The sequence below is a fragment of the Lycorma delicatula genome, chromosome 1 (genome assembly GCF_047948215.1).
Source record: "Lycorma delicatula isolate Av1 chromosome 1, ASM4794821v1, whole genome shotgun sequence".
Lineage (NCBI taxonomy): Eukaryota > Metazoa > Arthropoda > Insecta > Hemiptera > Fulgoridae > Lycorma > Lycorma delicatula.
The window spans coordinates 245,001,648-245,023,757 of record NC_134455.1 but is presented as its reverse complement, the minus strand read 5'-3'; the positions used below and the strand labels follow the sequence as shown (position 1 = coordinate 245,023,757).

At 28.8% G+C, this 22,110-nt stretch overlaps 1 protein-coding gene across 1 annotated transcript; it reads left to right on the top strand.

Annotated features, from left to right (window-relative positions):
• Positions 1-1,746: 1,746 nt before the first annotated feature.
• On the top strand, positions 1,747-21,013 carry LOC142330055 (uncharacterized). The gene is made up of 5 exons (XM_075375088.1): positions 1,747-1,987; positions 8,076-8,239; positions 10,807-15,292; positions 17,338-17,381; positions 20,808-21,013. The coding sequence occupies exons 2-5, from the start codon at positions 8,076-8,078 to the stop codon at positions 20,881-20,883; spliced, it is 4,770 nt and encodes a 1,589-aa protein (XP_075231203.1). The 5' UTR covers positions 1,747-1,987; the 3' UTR covers positions 20,884-21,013.
• Positions 21,014-22,110: the final 1,097 nt, after the last annotated feature.

Here is a 22,110-nt window from a genome sequence, read left to right as displayed (position 1 = left end):
TTGAGATTAAAGGATTAACACAGATAAAATGGAACCAGAAAATAACATCAGGTTGGATATTGAATCTAAAAAAAAAATCAGAATAAACTACTAATACAAATTAAATTAATATATTAATTAATGAAAATATTCAAATGAATATTTTTCCTTGAAACCTATTTAAACCAAAATCCCACAACAACTGATTGTTTAATGATATTTAAACGTATATATTTATCAATAGTTTAGTAAATTGTATCCTACCAGCAGAAGACAATTATTTACTAAAATTAATTTTTCTTTCACCGACCCTTTTTTAAACTTATTTTTGTACTTTTTCAGAGATCTCTATCTCATCAGAACACATATTTAAAAAGTATATATTTTTATTAGAACATTTATTTAAAAACATAATTTAAAATATTTATATATAGGAATGTGTGTTTTAACATCTTTGTCGATTGATTTGATATTTATCAGCGATTGAGATTGTAATTATGCACCTCTGTAATTTTAATGTTGTTTTTAAACATAAAACAAAAGTACTAAATGTGGATAAGAAAAAAAAATATGTTTGGAAAAATAATTAATAGTAATAAATTTTTATTTACGCGTAATTTTTTTTCAGTAGTTTTCTAAAATATCTTTCTTTTAATAAAATTGCTAGTTAATTTTTACTTTTTTACAAATTAAAAGTATTAAAATGGACTAACTCTGTTATTGTAAAATAACTGGTATTTTTAATTGTCATTTATAAAGCAAACTGTAAGGAGTTAGCAAGCTAAGGAATTTGCAAGTATCAATGATACTTGCAAAAAAACGTCGTATTATCTCTCTTTGCGTCCTTTCAGCATTCTGTTAACCATCCTATTCGGTAGGACTCTTCAGAATCTTAATAAGCGAGCAGGACTTAACATAATTGTCTAAAATATTTTTTAATTAACTATAACTGAAAACAACTTAAAAAAACAAAAGTCGGTAATCCCTGTTTTATTTTTACGCCGTGATTTTGGTACGTAATTACTATACTAGTTTCTCTTGGCCCTTCTTTTGAACAAATTGCCGTAGCGGACTATTTTTTCTCCGTAGATTAGCATACTTAACTGTCGTAATCTACATACTGTATAACGTGTACCGATCCGATCTAGTCGTTTACTTATTTTTCTCAAAATAAAGATTAGTTTTTGTATCCAATATCAATCCATTATACTCATTATAGATCATGTGTGAGAATATTCTCATAAAGTCCATAGAAACTAATAAATCTGCACATACAGAACCAAAAGGTGTCAACGTAAATACAGTAAACAATAATATTTCATTTTTTATTTCATAATGGCATAAATTACGTCTTTAACCGTAAATCTTGCTGAACAATAATTACTGGTACACAAATGCAGTCGTCTGTAATTTGTTTTTCTATCATTTTGTTAATTCATCCAGTAAAATTTTATCTAAATTTATTTATCTTAAATAATATATTATGCGATTTAAAAAGATAAATTAAAATTTTCAAAGCTAATAAATACTCTCAAACGAATTTTATTACGAAAAAAATTAAAAGTTGAAATTACTATTTTTTCAACAATCCAGCCTGAATCATAAATGTTCTTTGAGAACCTATACTGAAATTTAGAATTTATTCATCGCGTATTATTCCTTATATATTTTATACCCTAGTTTTATTCGTTTAATTTTTCATTGAAGAATTCATATTTTAAGAAAATCTAATAAATGGATAATTTTCCAGAACACTGGCTACTAACGTCACAGCTTGCTTGTGGTCGGCAGAGATAAAAGGTAATTCTGTCCTCGGGAAGCAGTCATGAGGGTGAGGAGAGGGTAAATTGTTAGATGAGCCACCTGAGCTCGCAATAAATTACTAACCGATTCAACCACAATTTTCAATTATGACGCACATCAGTTGCCCTATATAAAACTGTTCTTGTACATATGAGGACACTCTCCAGGAGCAGCCGTCAAGAAGACATTTCCTTCTACCTTCCAGGTAAGACACTGTTTGCAAGAATATCCTTTTTGATATTGCTGTTTTTTGAAATTTTGTATATGCAAAAAAAAAATAAATAACAAAAATATATATAAATATATATGTAATATATTTATTTATTTATATATATATATATATATATTAAAGACAATTTCTATAGTTCTTTGAAAAACGTATAAACGAGAGTTTTGTTAAAAAAGAATTTTAAATATATAATTCTGTAATAAATTCTTTAAATATTGTAGTAAAGATTGTATGTCAGATTACGTTACGGATTACTGCAACTAATGCACTTGTTTACTAATAATAATTGATTAAGTACGTTGAAAAGTGTAAAAGTGTGTTAAAATAATATTTACAGTTATCTGACATCCATTAGATGCATGGCCATTATTTTATAATCTACAGTCTACTTCTGGGAAACTATGGGAAAAGAAATACCCATCCACTTTTATTCTTCTGCTAGATAGGTAATTTTTAGATGTAAAAATATAATTAAGTCCTTATTTTTTGAAAAAAAATTTAATAATTTTCTTCATTTTAGGGGTCAATTCAATAATGTCCAATATAATATTGCAGATTTCATACACGCCCAGTCGTAAATTTTGTACTGTAGTTTTAATCATCAATCTGCCTATTTTATGGGTGTAAAGCAATTTGTTTATTGTTACCAAACATGCCTAAAAGATAAAATGAAGAATGGAAAAGAATTTAGTTTTTTTTTTTGTAATCCTTAGCACCAGCCATTTTGGAATTTTCTAATGGTGAAGAAATGATATGAATCAACCAGTCATTAAAACAGAGATAAAAATATAATTAAAAAACAAAACAAAAGAATCAATTATTATTTCTGTTGTCATTTGTATACTATTTAGGAGATATATTTCAAAATCTACTGCTATAAGTTAATTTTTTAATAAAATATTAAAAATATTAAATTAATTCTTGGAAAATGTAGCATTTATAGTATCATATATTTATAATGGGAAAGTTTGCCTTTTTTAAAAAATTCAAATATGAATGTTTTATCATTGTATACCGGATTCTGATTTTCGATTAATGGCACTTTTCAGAATAGGTCGGTCTGATATACTGGACAAAACTGGTAGCTGTAATAGGATTTACAACCTACTGGAACGCAGTATAATGCAAATATACTTTATTTTGAAAATTAATTTTTCAAATCTTAGATCCTGGATTTGGGAATCTATTATTTATTTTCATTTTATTGTCATTCCTCAATATCCATTTAACTAATTATACCAAAAATAATTTATATCTGGAAGTAAAGTAAAAAAAAAAATGCGTAATTTTTTGCCTAAAGATATATTTAATCAAAACCTGTTACTTATAAAACAATATATTTACAACTGTATGAATATTTTAAAATATTCATTTAAAATAAAATTTAAATTTTAAAGAAATAAATTCAAAAAATATCTCCCTATGAAAAATCTACAATATTTCCTGACATAAGAGGCATTTCAATATTTCCTTTATGTCACTACAGTACTAGCATTTATATAATTATCAGCATTTATATAATTATTAACTTATACAGAATGTTTCTAAAATGGTGGGCTGGCTATACTTTTTCGAATTCTACTTGTAAAATTAAAAAAAAAAATATTCTTAGGAAAAATGGCAATTTCTTCTTCGTTCTCCCCCTATCCGCAATTTTGTTATTTTTATACAATAATTTATATCTCTAGTTCGGATAAATATTAATATATCGCATAATAAAGTTTAAAAATTAGCAAAAAATCAGGACTTAAATACCTTTGCAAATTACAAAATAGCGGTAATGTTTATTTTTCAATCCGTTAATCTCCATAAATATGTTTTATCAAAATTTAAGTTATTTTCTAAAATATTAAGCCTTTTATTTTGAACAAAATTAAATTTTATTTTTTAAAATCTCTTAACAAATAGTCGAATTACGGAAGAAAATTCATATTGCAATTATGTATGTTTTCATGTTCTCCATTTTACGTTAAATTCGATGAAATATTAATTGTTTTTATTTATTGTTAATTTTAATATTGCGAATTTAGTCAAATTAAGTAATAATTTTCTCAAATAATAGACCTAATAATTATAACACAAAATTAAATCAATTTTCATAATTTAAAGCTTTATTACCAAGACGCTTACCAAATATTAATGTGATTGGTCTATCCGAACTTGAGATATAAATTATTATATAAAAATAACAAAATGGCGGACAGGGGGAGCACAAAGGAGAAATTACAATTTTCCCTAAAGATATTTTTTGATTAGTTTTACAAGTAGAATCCGTAAAAGTATAGCCAGCCCACCATTTTAGAAACATATTCTGAATAATTATCAAATTTTCAGTTCTGCTCAAGAAGACCGACTTTTCGTTATTTTATTGTTTCCTTTTGCAAAGCAAAATTCATTAAAAAAAAAAGTTTCAATTCTCTCATGACTGTGACTAATGCCATAAGCGGTATGAAAAATACATCACTACATAATCAACATAACTTTTTTTGGACCTTAAATTGAGGCTAAATCAATAACGACCAATCTTCACAAAATTTTCACATGCAAAAATTTGGATAAATTGCTACAGAAAAAAAAAATCTAGGTTTCAATGAAATTGATCTAAAAGTTTTTAGATATTTTTCAGCCACAAATACACGCGCGTGCGTGCGCGCTTGTGTGTGTATTAGGAAACCCGATTTTACTTATATGGTACTTTCGTACTCCTCATACCCAAAACGTCAACGTTTTCACTCACCTCTCTTACCATGTGACTGAAAGTAATGCCATACTTTCCTTTGAAAAGTCGGTAAAAAAATATATAGGAAAACTAACAATAACATGTTTTGAATCGATAAAAATATGAAATTATCACCCTTTTTTTAATGCATACTTAGCTAGAAATAGAATAAAACATTTTAAAATTAAATTTCTGTAAACATGATTTAAATAATAAAATGTAAAAATAACGACTGAGAAATATCAGTTTCGGTGATGTTCATAATCTTCATATAATTTCTTATGATATATATATATTAATTATATACATTAGTTTATTTATATCTTTGTTATATTTTTCACTTGTTAATACAATTAAAATTTTTTTCTATTTACTTATTTATTTATTTTATTTTATTTTTTTATTTATTAATTTACGATTTTAATATATACGCATGGCATTAGCTAAAATTATGGTTAGATCTCAGTTGCGCTATCGATAATTACTATTAGTTATACAACAGTAGGCGTCAACATTTCCTGTATGAAAGCATGCATTAACTAATTATTGGGTGATGCATCGACTAAAAAAAAAACAAATAAGCCTGTTACAGAATATTCTATTTGTGACAATATCACTATGGTGTAACTTAGCCGGCTGAGTATTAGACGTCAATCAGTTTCATGGCCTCCCAAGAGTTTTAATAGTCAATTTTTTTTTATCAATTCATAACATAAATTCTTATTCTCAGATACTAAATTATAATTTTTAATAAATCTTATTCTTATGTGCTACTCGATGAATAAGAAAACGAACTACCCTTGCATTTACTTGGGAAACTGTTGAAAAAACTTTAGAGCCAATGTCACAAAATATGAAATTTATAATAAAAAACAGAACCTTCTTCAAGGTTCTATCAAAGAACCTTGAGAAAAAATTCTCTTTTTTACAAGTGTTATTTAAACACTCATCAACAGATTAATAACAGCTCTGTAAAAGAAAATCTTTTAATTCTATTTTAAATAAATTGATAGGAAGATCATTTAAATGATTTGATAATTTATTATTTTAAATTTAGTCATTTATAATTAATATAGCTATGGTAGATAATTTATTATTTGGTATGTAACGGGCTAATATCCTTGTTGTCATGTACTAATACTTTGAATGCATCTGCATAAGGCTTCCAATTTTCGTTATGTGCCATTAAAACGAGGAAAATTTATCCTTGGTAGATTTACTGATGGTTTATTTTCAGAAATGGAAGAGTAATGTGCATTTAAAATTTGGGTTTCTGAAACTGATGTTTCCTTTAAATATTCTTTCGATTGAGCCCTAATTTCATAATAGTCTTCAAAATTTAACCTATCTTCGACATGCGTATCGAAATTTTCCTCGTCCTGTGCTTCTAACGCATTTTGTCTTTCGTTGAATTTATTTGGCATTGCATCATATCTAACTAATGGTACTTTTTTGGGTGTTCTTATTACATTTATCGAGATATGTTTTTATGTGTGTTAATTGAGCCTTGCAAATTCTTCGCTGTTTTATTAAAGTTTTAATTTCTACTTTATGAGACATAGTGAAATTAAAAAAAAAAATAATAATAATAATAAGCAAGTAATAATGGAATTGACCCAATTTGTAATACCTTATCAGCAGCAATAGGCTATGCGACTAGCAGCAGCTGTATCGTTGGAACGTCAAGGCGAATGGCTGAAACATTGTTATGTCTACGTATCAAGGCCTGAAGAGAAACGACGCCGTGGAAATACAACTATGTATTTCAACTACATACATGTAAATTTTAATATTACTTTTACCGTCATTCCCAATAAGTAGTTGAATACATTTACTGCAATCCCGATCGAACAGTAGAAATATTTAACAACACAACAATAAAAAAGAAGAAAATGGCACGAACAACAAAGCGAGCACTAAACAAGATCTGGCCCGGAGGACCAATGTACGGCTGTACGTTATAGGAGAATAATGAACTGTATTTTGAATAAATAATTACAACTGAATAAGAAAGAACCAATAACACTGTATTTCTAACTTTAACAATATGAAACTACATTGCTATGATGCAGAGGCTGAACTGGCGTGCTTAGAGTATTGTCGGACTTCTTCTTTTCAGCTGACTTGTCCGTACACTGAAACTGCAAACAAAAAATAAAAAAAACTAATACTAAGAGTGTCCTCCAGACAGCGCTGTCAGCTGGAGGATAATTTGAAACCCAACAAGGTAGGTAGATTATTTATTTATTTATTTTTTTTTTTTTTTAAGTAATGAAATAATATAATTTTCAGTGATGAATAGAGAAACATTATTAGAAACAAAATAAAATTGTATCCTGTCAACAAATATTTTCATTTTGACCTAGTATTGGTATTTAAACCCTTTTCATGAAAGCAATGTCTAGTCAATTTTATTAGATGTTATAGTTGAAAAGATGTACACGACCTAATATAAAACCCAAATCTTGAAATCGGTATAGCCATTTAATAACAACCAGCCCTTGCTGTACCAACTGAAGAATGAGATTGTTTCCAATCTTGTTCAGTGAGCTAAATATACTACTGCACATCAGTGCTCTAAGAAATGCAGATGATGTTTGATCTTTACAAGTGACAACTTAACTTTGTTCTTCATAGGGGCGGGATGTACAACGAATATTATTACTCACAGAGAAAGTAATTCAGACTGGTTCATCTTGTATATATGTTAAGTAACATATTACATTTTAATAGTTGCATAGAGATTTGGGTTGTGGTAAAACTTTTTGACTAATTGTAAACAATATTAATCAGAAATATAGTTAACAATATCATTCATTAAATCATTCTGTTTATGTGTTGTCATTATTTATTTCTGAGTTTTATTTGTTTATTTGTACTCTGCTGTATTAAATAGATAGGAAAAAAATATTTTCTAAATAAGAATATTATTTCAAAATTCAAATATAAACAATTTAACTATTATATGAAGTTATTTTTTGTAGTACATAGAAATGAAAAGTCTGAAGGCTTGTACTTGTAAATGGAAGTTGGTATTACAATAAAAATATATATGTTATAAATTAATAGATTGCTACAAAAACACAAAAATATAAGCCATCCTAAAGATTAAATGAAAATTATTATAATAAAAACAAAAAAAATTAAAGTACTATTACATTACTATTATTACTATTAATTGTAATACTATATTAGCGTTCAATTATAAATAAATGATGATTAATTAATTTTAAATTTGTCAAATAATTTAGTTTTCTTTTAAAGTTATTTATAGATAAATGATTAATGCATAAAATTAATAAATTCTCATTAAATACGTGAAATATTTTTGTATTTATGAAACAGATGAGGAAAACCCGTCTCATTATCTTGCCTGGGGCGAGATGCCTTACACAAATGTGTTGTCTTTTACTCTACTTATCCTGCCCCAATGTAGGGGCACTGTGTAGAGAGCAACTGGACATATCAAGGGATGACCTGTACTCCCAGAGTTTCCACGAGTTTAAAGGGTAAGTAAAAGTCAAAATCTAGATAGGACAAAATTTTACGTATCTAATCATAAGTTTTTTTTTAACAACTATGTACCATAAAAGAAATCTTTGATTAAAGAGTGTGTGAATTATTTAATTATTAAGTTATGTACCACTTTGGAAAATATCAAGAACATATATGAACATATGAAAAACTTTGTTTTTTCATTAACTGAACAGAATTTAGAAGATTTTTTCCTACATCCACTTCAATAAAAAAAAAAAAAAACAAAAAAAAACAGGAGACAGTAAATTGTAATCCAAATTCATATGTCTCTAACATTATCTCAAGAATCAATGGAATGCGTATATATATATAATATTGATGTATATTTTAATTACTCAGATTATTTCATAATATTAGCATTTCTAAAATCTTGCTTTTGTAAATTATTTCTTAATATCTACCTATGTAGGCTGTAGGAAATACCTTAAATTTTCACTAGACATGTAAAATAAGTAAATAATTGAATAAATTGGACATGCAGCAAGCATCATTATAAAATTCATCCTACCATTTTTTATAAATATACTTTAAATCTATTGAAAGCTGAAAATGTAATGAGAAAAGGAATTTAGTCCTTCAACAAAAACATGATAAGTAATATGAAATAAAAGTGATTATAATCTCCATAATTATATTTTTTATAATACGTTTATTCAAATAATTTACTTTATAAATATCGTTAAATATACATAGCATGTTATAATTTCAAACTGTAATTATATTAAGCATGCAGAATGCACTATAATTTTTCTACAGTACCTAAATATAATTTAATTTAATGATTTCTTAAGAAAGGTATCACAAACAAAGCCCAACCTTTCATGATTATATCAGCACCATTCTTATTCAGTACATTTCAGATGTTGCTATATGTAGTAGTGATCATCTACCACACATCAGCTGCATTGTCAACCATAGTATGAATCAACTGCATACCTTGTTACTATCACTTATAACTTCACTCTACAGGTTCGGCAAAGTTGTTAAATTTATGGTTATCTGCCATTAACACATCTCAAGAGCACATAATACAGAAGAGTTGGATCAAATCTGAAATCTCTAGTTAGTTTATTTTGTTCAAGATTTACTGTATAAAAAAACTGTTGTGCTTATTTAAACACTCTATACTTTAACATTTACTTTATAAGATCTATATTTTGCTATGTTTTTGTTTTTAAGTTTAACAGCTTAAAGCTGTTTTATAATTAATCCTATATAAATACAGGACTAAATAATTTACAGGGGAAATATTTTAAAGAATATATGAAAAATTGAAATTATTTTTACATATAAATGCAAAAAAGATAAATTTCACATACGTATCACTGTATTTGTCATTATGATTGTTGAGTGGAGTAAAGAAAGTTATAACATAAATTTTTGTTTAGATAACATTTCCTCTACTATAAATGATATGAACAGCTATTCAATGATTTTTTTTCACTTCTTTTAACAATTTAAAAATCAGTTTTTTACAGATCAAATAAAATTAATTTTACATTGAATAATTAATTATACTAAATAATTCTAGAGTACACTTGTCTTTATTTTATTTAAGTATCCCTTTTCATCCGGAGATCCCGGGTTCGAATCCTGGTCAGGCATGACATTTTCACACACTAAAAAAATTATTATTCATCTCATCCTCTGAAATAATACCTAACAATGGTCCCAGATGTTAAAAAAAAAGAAAAAGTATCTCTTTTCAATAATATATATAATATTAAAACAAAAAGTAATATGAATTGAATAATAATTACACTTAAAAAAATGTAAAGAACACCATTTCAAATTGAAATAAGCAACAAACACAGAATTCAAAGCAAATTATTCTTTGATCTATGTTTTTTTATTTAAAAATTGATGTTTATCAGGAAATGAACGACTTGCTTAGACATTTTATTTAAAAATGAATATGTCAGACAGTGTAATGAATCTGACCAAGCTAATCATATCTTTAACATTAGTTAATAGTTCTCCATTATACCCTATTTTTTGTTATAATTTTTAGCTACTAATCAAATTAAATATTTACTGAAAAAAATTGGTGTATGTGTAATTAGGTGAGTATTATACTCAATAATAATATAAAGATGCAAGTAGGCATGCAATTGAAGTCATTTGCATACAATATATTTGTTCATGTGAGTACAGTTAAATTCCTTTGCACAATAAAAAAATATTTCCTAATTAAATAAAGTCATTTTCCATGTTAAGAACTAAAACCCGTTTCTCATAAAGATTTCTTCATTTTATTGTTGCTTCTAACCAGTCAGCAAAAAAAAACCTGAAAGATTCCTTTTGATTAGCTTATTGTAATCAACTTTGCATTAACTGGCTTTACTTGAAGAAAATTTCTTCACCTTTAGCAAATTTGTAGTAATGTCTTCCTGATTCCCCACATTCTTTGTAAATTTGAAAAATAATTTTTAGGGTTAATGCTTGGGTTATTAACTCTATTTCATTAAAGAAATAATCATTTTAATTAAATTTAATAAATCATTTTAATAATCATTTTTTAAATTTTACTTTTTTACAGCAAAAAAGAGCTTCTAAGTGATGAAGAGGGAATGTGCTATGTTGATAAATCTCGGATAAATTGCGAAGAAAATTACTTAGGAAGTCATAATGATAGTGCCATGTGTTTTGAAATTATTGCCAGTCCCAGTATGAATAAAGACCTTTTGTATGGTAACAAAGAAAGAAGATCCATAACGATAATATCTACTAAAGGATTCTCTCATCTACACATTATGAAACAGCTTGATGACAGAAGACTACTTTCAAAGTACCACAGAATTAGAGCACACAATGAAATTACAACAAAGAAAGGAATAAGATACTTTGAAAACGGAACAGTAAATCAAAAAGAAAGAAATAGTCAAACTGTGAAACCCATGTTTAATCGAAAAATTACTTCACGGCTTGACAAGAGAAGTTTTTCAAAAGAATCGGTAAGACAGTCTATTCAACGCAATCAACGTGAAACTTTAAATGTTGATAGCATGAAGTTGAATGATGATAAAGATGTAAAATTACTTTTTATACAAATGAGTCAACTGAAAACAAAGGCCGATAATAGAAAATATTATTCATACTCTTCTAGTACAAGCGTTTCAGGAGGAACTGTTACCCGACACGGCAATAACCTTACAAATAAAAGAGACCAAGAAACATGGCGCGTCCCTTCAGAACTATCAAAACATCAGCGTAACAATGCACGAGTTGAAAACAGAAGACTTTCACGAAGAGATGATGTACATGAACGTGATATTCATCGTATCGTAGAGCAACATGATAACAGACGTCTAAATCGAAAGAGAAGAGGTATAGAAAGACGAAGCTTAGAACGACTTGATAGCAACAATCATTCACAAGAAATTCGCATAAATCACGATTCTTTAGAATCTGGTGAGAGACGTAATACTGAGGGCAACACACACAGACGCATAAGTAGAGAAGAAAAACGCACACGACAAAATTCTAACTATCGCTATCTTGAAAGGCAAAATGATGAACGATTTAGTGACGGAAGACTGCACCAGGAATTCAGGATGACACAAGTTTCCTCAGCACTTAATAAAAGATTGCAAGATTCTACCGCCCATGTTGTTGATCAACTAGCACCTGAAAGTTTTAATGGAAGAAAGTTGTCTCGAGAATCTATCCTAAACCGAAATTCCCTCGTCTCTGATAACAATAGACAGATTGACAATAAACGATTAAGCCGGCAGGTACGAGACAGACGAGGAGATTCTGTCACTGGCTCCTTAGAAAGAGGAAAAATACAAATATTTGATGACGCAAGACACTCTCAGGAAATACGGATTAGACGGGTATCTTCAGAATCTGAAGTACAACGTATCCGTGAGCAAAGACGAATTCCCTCAGATTTTGATGCTCATCAAATTATTGAACAAAATGAAAATAGACATATACACCAACAAGAAAGAAATGCACTGAGTGATTATAACATGCGTTCTCTTGATCGGCGAAGTGTTGAACGAACTGATAACAGGAGATTGATTCGAGACTCCAGTGTAAAACGAAATTATTCAGAATCTAAAATACAATATGTAACTGAAAAAATGTATAACAGACGCTTACATCAACGGGGAAGAAATGCAAAGAGTGATTCTACCGTACGGTCTCTTGATCGGCGAGATTTTGAACCAAGTGATAGAAGAAGATTGTCTCGAGAATCTAATATTAAATGCCATCCATCAGAATCTGAAATACGATATGTAGCAAACAAAAATGAAAATAAACGCTTAACAAAAAAAGAAAGAAATGCACAACAAGATTCGTCTGTACGTTCTTTTAATCAACAAACTGTTGAATGGGTTAGGGAAAGAAGGTTGTCTGGAGAAGTTACCATGAATCATGTTTCCCTTGTTATTGAAAATAGTCGTAACTTTGAACAAATTAAGAACAAACCTTTTAATCAACAGGTTCGAGAAACACGCCGAAATTTTGTCATTGACCCTCTTGGACGAGAAAGAAAAGAACGATTTAATGGTAGAAGACTCTCTCAGGAATTCAGGATAAGATCGATTTCTCCAGAATCTGAGACACGACGCACCACCGGACAAATCGATAGCAAACGCTTAAACCAACCGGAAGGAAATATAAGGCTAGATTCAACCGTGCACACTCTTGATCAACGAGGCTTTGAAAGAACGGGTAATAGGAGACTGATTCAAAAATCCAGCATAAGGCGTGTTCCTTCAGAGTACGATAACCGACAAATCAACGAACAAACTGAAAGAAGGCGCATAAACGAACAGAAAAAAGACACTCGGCGAGATGCCGCATCGCGTTCTCTAGATCAACGAACAATTGAAAGGCGTGACCGTGCGAAGCTCTTTCCGGAATATAGTGTTAGGCGTAGTTCTCCAACATACGAAACACACATTTCTAAAAACAATAACAGCCATCGCTTAAGTAACCAAGAAGGCGGTGCGCGACGGGATTCTTTCATTCCCATACTTGTTCGTCGAAGCTGTGAGCGACTTGATAATGAAAAGAAAATTAGAGAATTCAACATAAGACATGTTTTGTCAGAAGGCGCTTTCCAACCTAATATTATTTCATCTCAGCTCATTAGCAGAAGTGAACATATAAGGGAGACACGTGGTAATTTAAATACTCGTTCGCCTGATCAAAGAACGTTGGAATGTTTTGGTAATAAAAAGTATTCTGTCAAAACAAACAGTCGCTTATCAATGAACTGTGATACATTTCGTAATAGTAAGCATCTTTCTACGCGAAATAATGATCAGCGGAGGAAAGAACATATATTCAACTTAGACTCCATGCAAACCAAAAGAACTCCTATCGCAATCAAAATCAACAAATATAACAGTCGTAATGATGCAGAAAGAGTTAATAAGTGTCTTTTTGTTGAACGTTCTGAACGCCGACAAAACAATGAAGGTCAAGAAAGCCTCTCTCGGGAATCCAATAGATTCCATGATTTAGTTCGCAAAACTGAACGAGTGGAGAACAAGCACCTAAACAAAGAAGATAGAAATACACGCAAAGTGCAAATTTTTTATCATCAAAGAGAATTTGAACACCTAGAGAACCGAAAATATTCAGAGAAAACTAGAAGTCGGATCTCTTTTAAACGAGACTCTCGATATAGTTTTGGAGGTGTTGATGATAAATTGAAAAAAGTAAAAAGTAATTCAAGCCAACTTTCTGCTACTATTCGGTCTAATCGAGTAAACAGAGAAGCAATTCTTTCTTTGAAACGTTCAGCTAGTCGGAATAACAACGAACAGATTACTTGGGAACTCAGCAAACGTCTTGTTCTTGTGATACGTGATATGCATCATATCAACAAAAATATTGATGATAGTAGTAAACATTTAAGCCAGCTTGAAAGTGATACACATCAACATTCAAGAAAACGGGCATTTGAACAACCAGGAGACTTTTGGTTTGATGATAACAGGCGACTTTCTCTAGAAGTAAAAGTAAGATTTCCAGTTGAACAAAATAATCGTATTGAGAAACTTGAAAAATGGCATTCTAGTCGAATGGAAACAGGTATTAGACAGAATTTAGCCAAAAGATCAGATATAACTCATAGATATGTTAATAGCAAAGCCTCTCGACAACTAAACCAAAGGAGAATTTCTGTTGTAACTTTGAGAAACTTTATATACATCAGATTTGAGAAACTTTATTTTCATCAAAGTATGAAGGATACTCTACAGGTTTCTCGACTACATTTACAGAACCACAGAAGGATGGGACTACTTACAAGAATTCCATTATTAAATTCCAAAATAAGGCGAAATTCTGCAGAACTGGATAAGCAAGAAAGAAACACAGAACGTAAAAATATTGAATTAAGAAATGAGTTGCGACTTACAGAGAGCAGAATTCACACACAATTCAGAGAAAAACCGAACAAGAAAAGATTGACTCGGGAATTTATGAGGCATGTATCTACAAGCTGTGATAATCATCAAAACTTTGAGCGACTTAACGGCAAGAAATCATTACACCAAAGAGATACACAGGTTTCTGCTGTGAAACACTTATTTAGTCAACCAAAAGGCAAAAGATTTAGCAATAACAGATTTTTTGGAGAGCTTGATTTAAGTCAAGAATCAGCTGGAATACATCATGGAGTTACAACTCTTGCTAAACTTCACATAAATGGTCAGATTAAAGATATTCCAAACAACAGATTAACATTATCAAAATTACATACTTTGCAAATGCCTGACAATTTTGAAATGGTACACATTGTCAAAACTGGTGACAATCTTTGGTTCATTCAGGATAGAAGAGACATTATACTCTTAAGTTACATAACTAATTCAAAAAGCGACATGAACAAAATAAATGGCAACATGACAAGTCTAGAAAATTTTACTGAAATGTCAAATGAAGCATCCTTAATTTTCCCACATCTTTTCTACTTTGAAATATCTCTGTCAAATTTGAAAGAAGAATTGAACATTCATCCAGGAGCTATTGATACAGAAGAAAATTTCAGCTTCAAAGAGGTATATTATATGTATTTAGCTTTTTAAATATGGTAGCAATTCATTATAATCACTATGAAAAGTAACTAAACTTAAAAATTAATCATTTTCAATAAACTCATTCTGAACATTCAAAATTTAGAATGTGGTAACAAAATTTTTAGAAAACATATTTTTCTTACATTTGGCTATTTATTATTCCTAACGTGTATGTTGCAATCTGTTCAACTAGTGTAAAATAAGTACCACCAGGCCCACTGGACTGGTTTAGTGGTTAACTCATCATTGCAAATCAGTTGTTTAACAGCTGATTTTTGAAGTCAAAGTTTTGAGGTTCAAATCCTAGTAAAAGTTATTTACTTTTATGCTTTGGATTTGAATACTAGACAGTGGATACTGTAGTTTGGTAGTTGAGATTCAGTTACCCATACTTCTCATGGCCTGCCTGAGTCTGTACAAGGCATACCTCATTTACAGTCATACATATTATCCTCACCTCATTGGGCTGTGGGGGGTTGCTTATTGTTCACTAGTTGAACAGATTGGAATGTATACATTAGAAAAATATAAAATATATTTGGCTATTTGAACTAATGAAAGGGTTTTACCATGATTAGCTTCTTATATAAAAAAAAAATACAGACAATAATTTTTATAGAAATTATAATGTACATAGAACCCTTAAAGTGAAAAAAGGAGTTCTTTTTATCTAAAAGATGTTAACACGCCATAGAATTCTCAAATTATTAGTAGAAAACTTCCAATGGTTAGCTCACTTGAAAAAAAGAAGCAGGAAAATACAATTTGTAAACTTAAGGTAGTTGAAATCCTTTTGAACTCAAAACACCTAAAAAATTATCAAACCCAGAATGAAATTACACAAAAAATATACTGTTCCATTTTTTGCCGTAAGAAACTCATAAAATTAAATTTTTTTAAATTTTATCCAGTTGGATCTGAAAATGTCAGAATACGTATTGTATTTTTATTAAAGTGATCTACATTTTACATAAGGGATTATAAAATATTTAATAAATCTTTTTTGTGCATGTATGGCCTTTGAAAATGAAGGTTTTAGAATTGTTTTTTAAATTGTCTTTAATATCTTTGAATGTTAAAATTTAAGTCAGAACTAGCATTATCAGAGTGGCTGATTTTAATAAATAGTAAAGAGAGTAGAATTCAATAAAATCTCATTAAGATGAGTTAGTTCTTATGAAAAAGAAAGTATTAAAAATTACTATATTCATTTACGTATTATTATTTTAAAAATAATCTGTTATTTCTATGATCAAATATTTTTCTTTCTTCATGTCTGCAAAGATCATCCTTCAAAAAGAAATGATAAACAATAACCATTGTTTGAAATAAGAAGTAACTCAAATGTGTATGAATATAAAAAAAAATTGCATACATTATTTTTGTTATATGAATCTGTTGAAATATATCTGAAGACTTAATTTTTAAATGATATGTGGGAGTGAAAAATAATAAAATCTTTGTCTACTGAAAGTAGACTGAACTAGATTAAACTTGAGGATGTTCATTTTTTCTTGAGGAAAATTATTAATGTACTGTATGAACAGCAGAAGAGTTTGAATTTTTGTTTTTTTCTGTTTATTGAATTCTTTACAGACATTTAAATAAAGATACTCTATCCTATATACTGTCAAATTTAACCCGTTTCAGTGAACAGTATGTCTTTGATTAACAACAGTTTCCTTACCCAGATATTAGTCACAATGGTATATTAGATTGATTCAGATACAAAACTACTGATTAGCAGTAATAACTGTTTTTCTAATGATAAATCAAGTGACTGAAGATTAAAAAAATTATGATGACTGCTAGCAGGTATTTGTGTTATTAAAATTATATTACTTAAAGTTCTGATTTTTGATTTGATGTAAATTTTTTTCCAGATTAATATACTGATTAATATAATCTAAGCAGTGAATAAAGTTAATATTCCTCTTATTTCACATCAAAAGAAATATAAAACAAAATATTTGTTGTAGTAGGGCTAAATACTATTTGCTATTTATTTTATGCTGTATTTGTTACAGAATTATGTCTCAACATTCACTCAGAACTTGTTCTCTTCAGTATGGTAAGACAATTTTCTTTCTTTAGTTTTTAATTGTTAAAACTTAATTTTATTTTGATAAATAAATCATTCAAATTTTGTAACTGCTCATAATTTACATAATGTTTACAAAATTCTTACAAAAGGGAAAAAATCTACTACAGAATTGGATAATGATAATACATTTGTTACAAATTATGAATGAAATTCCCCTCATCTTTGAAATAAAAACTTAAGAGATTTCTATTAATAATTACGTCTTTTTTCAACTTTTTGTAATAAAATATCATTAGTAAAAATGAATAAATCTGTAAGTCAAGTCTGTGCAATAGATATTACTGGTGAAGGATATACTTACACATTTTATCAGTAATTTTTTTTTTTTTTTTTAGTATTTCCTGTTTCAGTCTTTTAAAATAATCTACGTTATTTTTTATCGGGTCTTTTACGTTAGAATCCGGTCTACTCGTTTACGTTGTAAACGAGTATACCGGATTCGAAACATGTGCCCAATTCACAACATTTTCACAAGCTACAGCTCCAAAACGGTAAGGCGTACAAGAAAATTATTTAAATAAAAGTTGTCTGTTTTGTTGAGATTAACAACTTTTACAAATGCAATACAGACAAAAAACAATTTTTTCCGGTGAAAAAACCGAAAAAACACGTTTTTTACAACTTCAGCGCCACCTAGTATTTCAATTTCAAATTATACGGCATAACTTCAAACACATTAATTATAGAGGAGAATGTCCTCTACATTTTTTGTTTGAAAAACTTTTCTCTAAAATGCATAGATTCAGAGAAAAACGCATTTCAAAAACTTTTTGATTTTTTCAAAAATCTATGGGAGGGGGATGCCAAAAATCTGGAGTTAAGCTTCCCTCATCACCTCTAATATATGGAAAAAACATCAATCGGTAGGTAAGGATTTTCAAATAAAAATACAAATTGACTGTACTATCCTACCATATCAAATTTTAGCTCGCGTTTGTTTACTTTTTATCCACACGTGACCCAAACTTATCAAATCACTACCACTAATTTTACATATTTATGTAAACTAAGATTTAACATATGAAGAAACTTCTTGAATTCTTCATCCTCAACAAGTGAAATAGGTTGGTAATATATTTAGTTATTAATCTAATTAGTTGAATATCTAACTCTCGGCTTTTAATTTGAGGGACAGATTTTGTGACATAGGAAGTAAGGAACAACTGTTTTTTTTGAGGGCAAAGATGTTATTGGATGCACAGAAGAAGAAGGATTAGGCAATTCAACAAGGTTTGTTAATTGAGGAACTAATTGCTGCTATTTATTTGGTTCAATCGCAATAGTCGTAGGATTTAAATTGTCATGCATTTCTGAAATATAATAATCAGAAAGACCAGGAATTTTTTGTCTCGAAATATCAACTCCTGGGTGTTTAACTTTAATATGACGAGATAGATCGTCCCAGCAGCATAGGATATTGAACTACGGCAAAGATTACATAAGGTTTTTACAGCACTTGCTTCAGAAAAGCAAGTCCAGATATGACTTCTTTTTTTTTGTAGCTCATGTTTATAATTTTAAAAACAAAATATTGTTTTATAAAAATGCTTATAAAACATCTACTCGAACTTATGTAAAAGGTAATGATTTAAAAAAATAGAATACCAATAAATCATTTAGAAAAAATCGACTTCTGATAAGGGGAAGTAAAAAAAATCTTATGAAATTGTGTAGGTCCAAATAAAAAATTATAAACAAACTAAAGAAAAATTAAAAAATAAAACACGCCAAGATTATACACCATGAAAACAGAATCGATTGTCGTCTTTTAACCGTCTACTGAGAATAATTTGTAAAATATATCTTGAGCATGACAGTATGTGCTAAAAGAACGATAGTACTTAATGTAGTTCAACATTACTTTCCGCCCGAATGAAATTAGAAGAAAAAAGAATACTGATGTCATGTGGAATGTGTGCGTAATTGTTTAAATTTTCCTTCTCTTTATAGCGATGAGATTTGTTGGTATATGCTTGTTTTCGTTAAGGAATTGAATAAGATGAAATAAGGAGAATCGTTAGATGGATTAAGAAAATAGTGCATGCGCATTAGAAGTGATAGGCTACTTTTACTAAACATCGTATTGAACCGAAAAAGAATCAGATGTTTACGTTAAGGAGTCGAATAAGAGTTGAAAAGAAAAGAATCGAATATAGTTGAAGTGCGGAGAAAGGAAGTACGTGCTCGTTAAAATTAACCATAGTAAAGACATTTAGTAGGTATCATCAGTTCAGTCTATCAGGAATATGAAAAGAGATGAACCGCTAAACATGGATGAAGAACAGAAAGAAAGCACATTAGAGTTTCGTAAAAAAGAATCGTTCGTTCGATTCTTTTTTACGAATCCTTTCTGAGAATCGAATCGAAAGAATCGATTCTTGAAAAAAATCATTATCTCACTAGTATGAATGTAAATCATAACTCTCGACTTCAAAATCAGCTGATTTGCGATGACGAGTTCACCACTACATCAACCCTGTGGGTTTATAGCTTTTCTAAGATCTTTTAAATTTTCTCATTACGTATCGGAATTCACAGTAGCTCCACAATCACTAAATTTAACAAGCAAGACACCGTCTTTGTTACAAAAAACAGTAGCCATGAGATTCTTTATCGAACATTTTTATTTAAACGTATTCACTCTAGGAGAAAATGAAAGAGGTCATTGTATTAACTGCTCTTTTCTAACGACGTACAAATAAGAAATCCAGGTTTCATCTCCGGTAACAATGTGATCAAACAATTTTCATCGCCTTCTTTTTTGTAAGGTTTCAAATATTTATGCTCTGCAGCAAGACGTGTTTCCTTATGTGTGTCAGTTAACATCTTCGGTACATAATTTTTCAGTCATAATCTCATAAATCAAAGATCGTGACACATCAAGAACATCAAATACAACTGGGACACGGTGAAACGCGCGCCGATTTACTCGAACTTTTTCGTCAGTTTGTTTTAATCAAATCATCTTTTATCACGGACGGCCTGCCACTACGTTCTTCATGAGCGTTACCCTTCTGGAAATGAACGACACTTTAACCTTACTCGTAAACATTCGACCTGTAAACGTCACAAATTTGCTTGTGACGTTCATCTGCAGAATTATGTTTTGCCACAAAAAATCGGATTACTCCGCTTAGTTCATACTTGGCAGGATCACGAATTGTAGCACTATATCAATGAATATCACTAAACTATTTTCACTAACAGCTGACTAAAGACTGAAATAAAAAAGCTTCGTTCGCAAGCGCCACCTGTTTACATCGCGAATATAGACGGCAAACTCAAAACTTTATTTTATTCCAAACGGACTTTATTTAGTTTTAAATTTTCTAAATCTATGAACTAAAATGTCAAATTTCTAGATATCATGTATACATTGTACTTTTCTTTCAGGTCTATGAAAGAAGAAACCAAAGCAGCCCTTGTTGGAAGTGTTGCTTGCATCTTACTGTCATCTAATGTAAAATAAATACCCTGAAATATATTTAACGAACTATTTTACACTAAATATTAACGAATGCATAAATGTTAATTGTTAGAAATTTAACTACAAACCAAACTACTACCTTCACCAAGTTGATGTTATGCATTGTTAAAATATCTATTATAGTTACATAAATTTAAAATAAAATAACTAAAAAAATTTCAAGATAAAAAAACTAAGTGGATTTTCTTAAAATTTGTTTTTATTATTTTAGATTATTAAGAACATACTTAATCAAAAAAATATTTTTAAAGTGATTATCGGGTATTTATATATATAATAGTTAAAGCATAAAGTCTGTTTGATAAATGTTAATGAAAATATTATACTGCAGCATTAATTATTAATTAACTAATTACAGTTCTATATGATATGACTATAAACACAAAACTAATTAACCATCAACCAATTAATTGGGGTTTTTTTTAGAATAGTTTTATAATATTTATTGCAAAATTTGTGGCTGTGAAGAACTATAATTTTAAATTTTCAGTAGTGCATAATATTATTATTTATATATTATGTAACTTCAGTTGTTAATAATATTATAGGTAAATATTTCAGAAAAATTTATTTTAAAATTTTAAGCAGAGTTTATTTAGAGATTACAGATTTGTCACTGTGCAGTTTAGTATTATTATAAAATTAATTATAAACCAAAGAAAAATTGGCGCAATTTTTTTTCTTGCAAGAAATACTATTTATTTAAAATTATAGTACATATTTTTGCAGAATATGTTAGTTTTGTATCTATTTTTTTACATTTTATTTTATAAACCTAAATTTAATATTATAGAAGTGATTTTAATTTTTATATGTATTATTTTATGTATGAAATTTCAATTAAAGAAAATGTTTGATTAACACAAATGTTAAGAACAGTTGTTTGTATTCTGTCTAGAAGTTAAGGTTATATTTAATTCTTATAAGTATTAAATATTAAATAGTATTATTTTAGGTATAAATACCTAAAATAGTATATGACAAAGATTAATCATAAAATAACTAGAACTTAAATTTTCCTTCATAAAAATCCTGAATTAATGACTTCACGTTTATTTTTATATTATTATAAATAAAACAATTTTTTTATACATTTTATGCAATTGTGTAATAGAGCTGCTGTTTTTCATAATCTTTCTTTATTATCCATTGAAAGATCATTTTTTATTCTTACACTATTTTTCAGGATTTCTTTTAAGTAGCCTTCTT

Coding starts and splice junctions, on each gene's coding strand:
- LOC142330055 (XM_075375088.1), top strand. CDS start 8,076: ATGAGGAAAACCCGTCTCATTATCTTGCCTGGGGCGAGATGCCTTACA. Junction 8,240..10,806: donor AGTTTCCACGAGTTTAAAGG/GTAAGTAAAAGT, acceptor ACTTTTTTACAG/CAAAAAAGAGCTTCTAAGTG. Junction 17,382..20,807: donor AACTTGTTCTCTTCAGTATG/GTAAGACAATTT, acceptor CTTTTCTTTCAG/GTCTATGAAAGAAGAAACCA.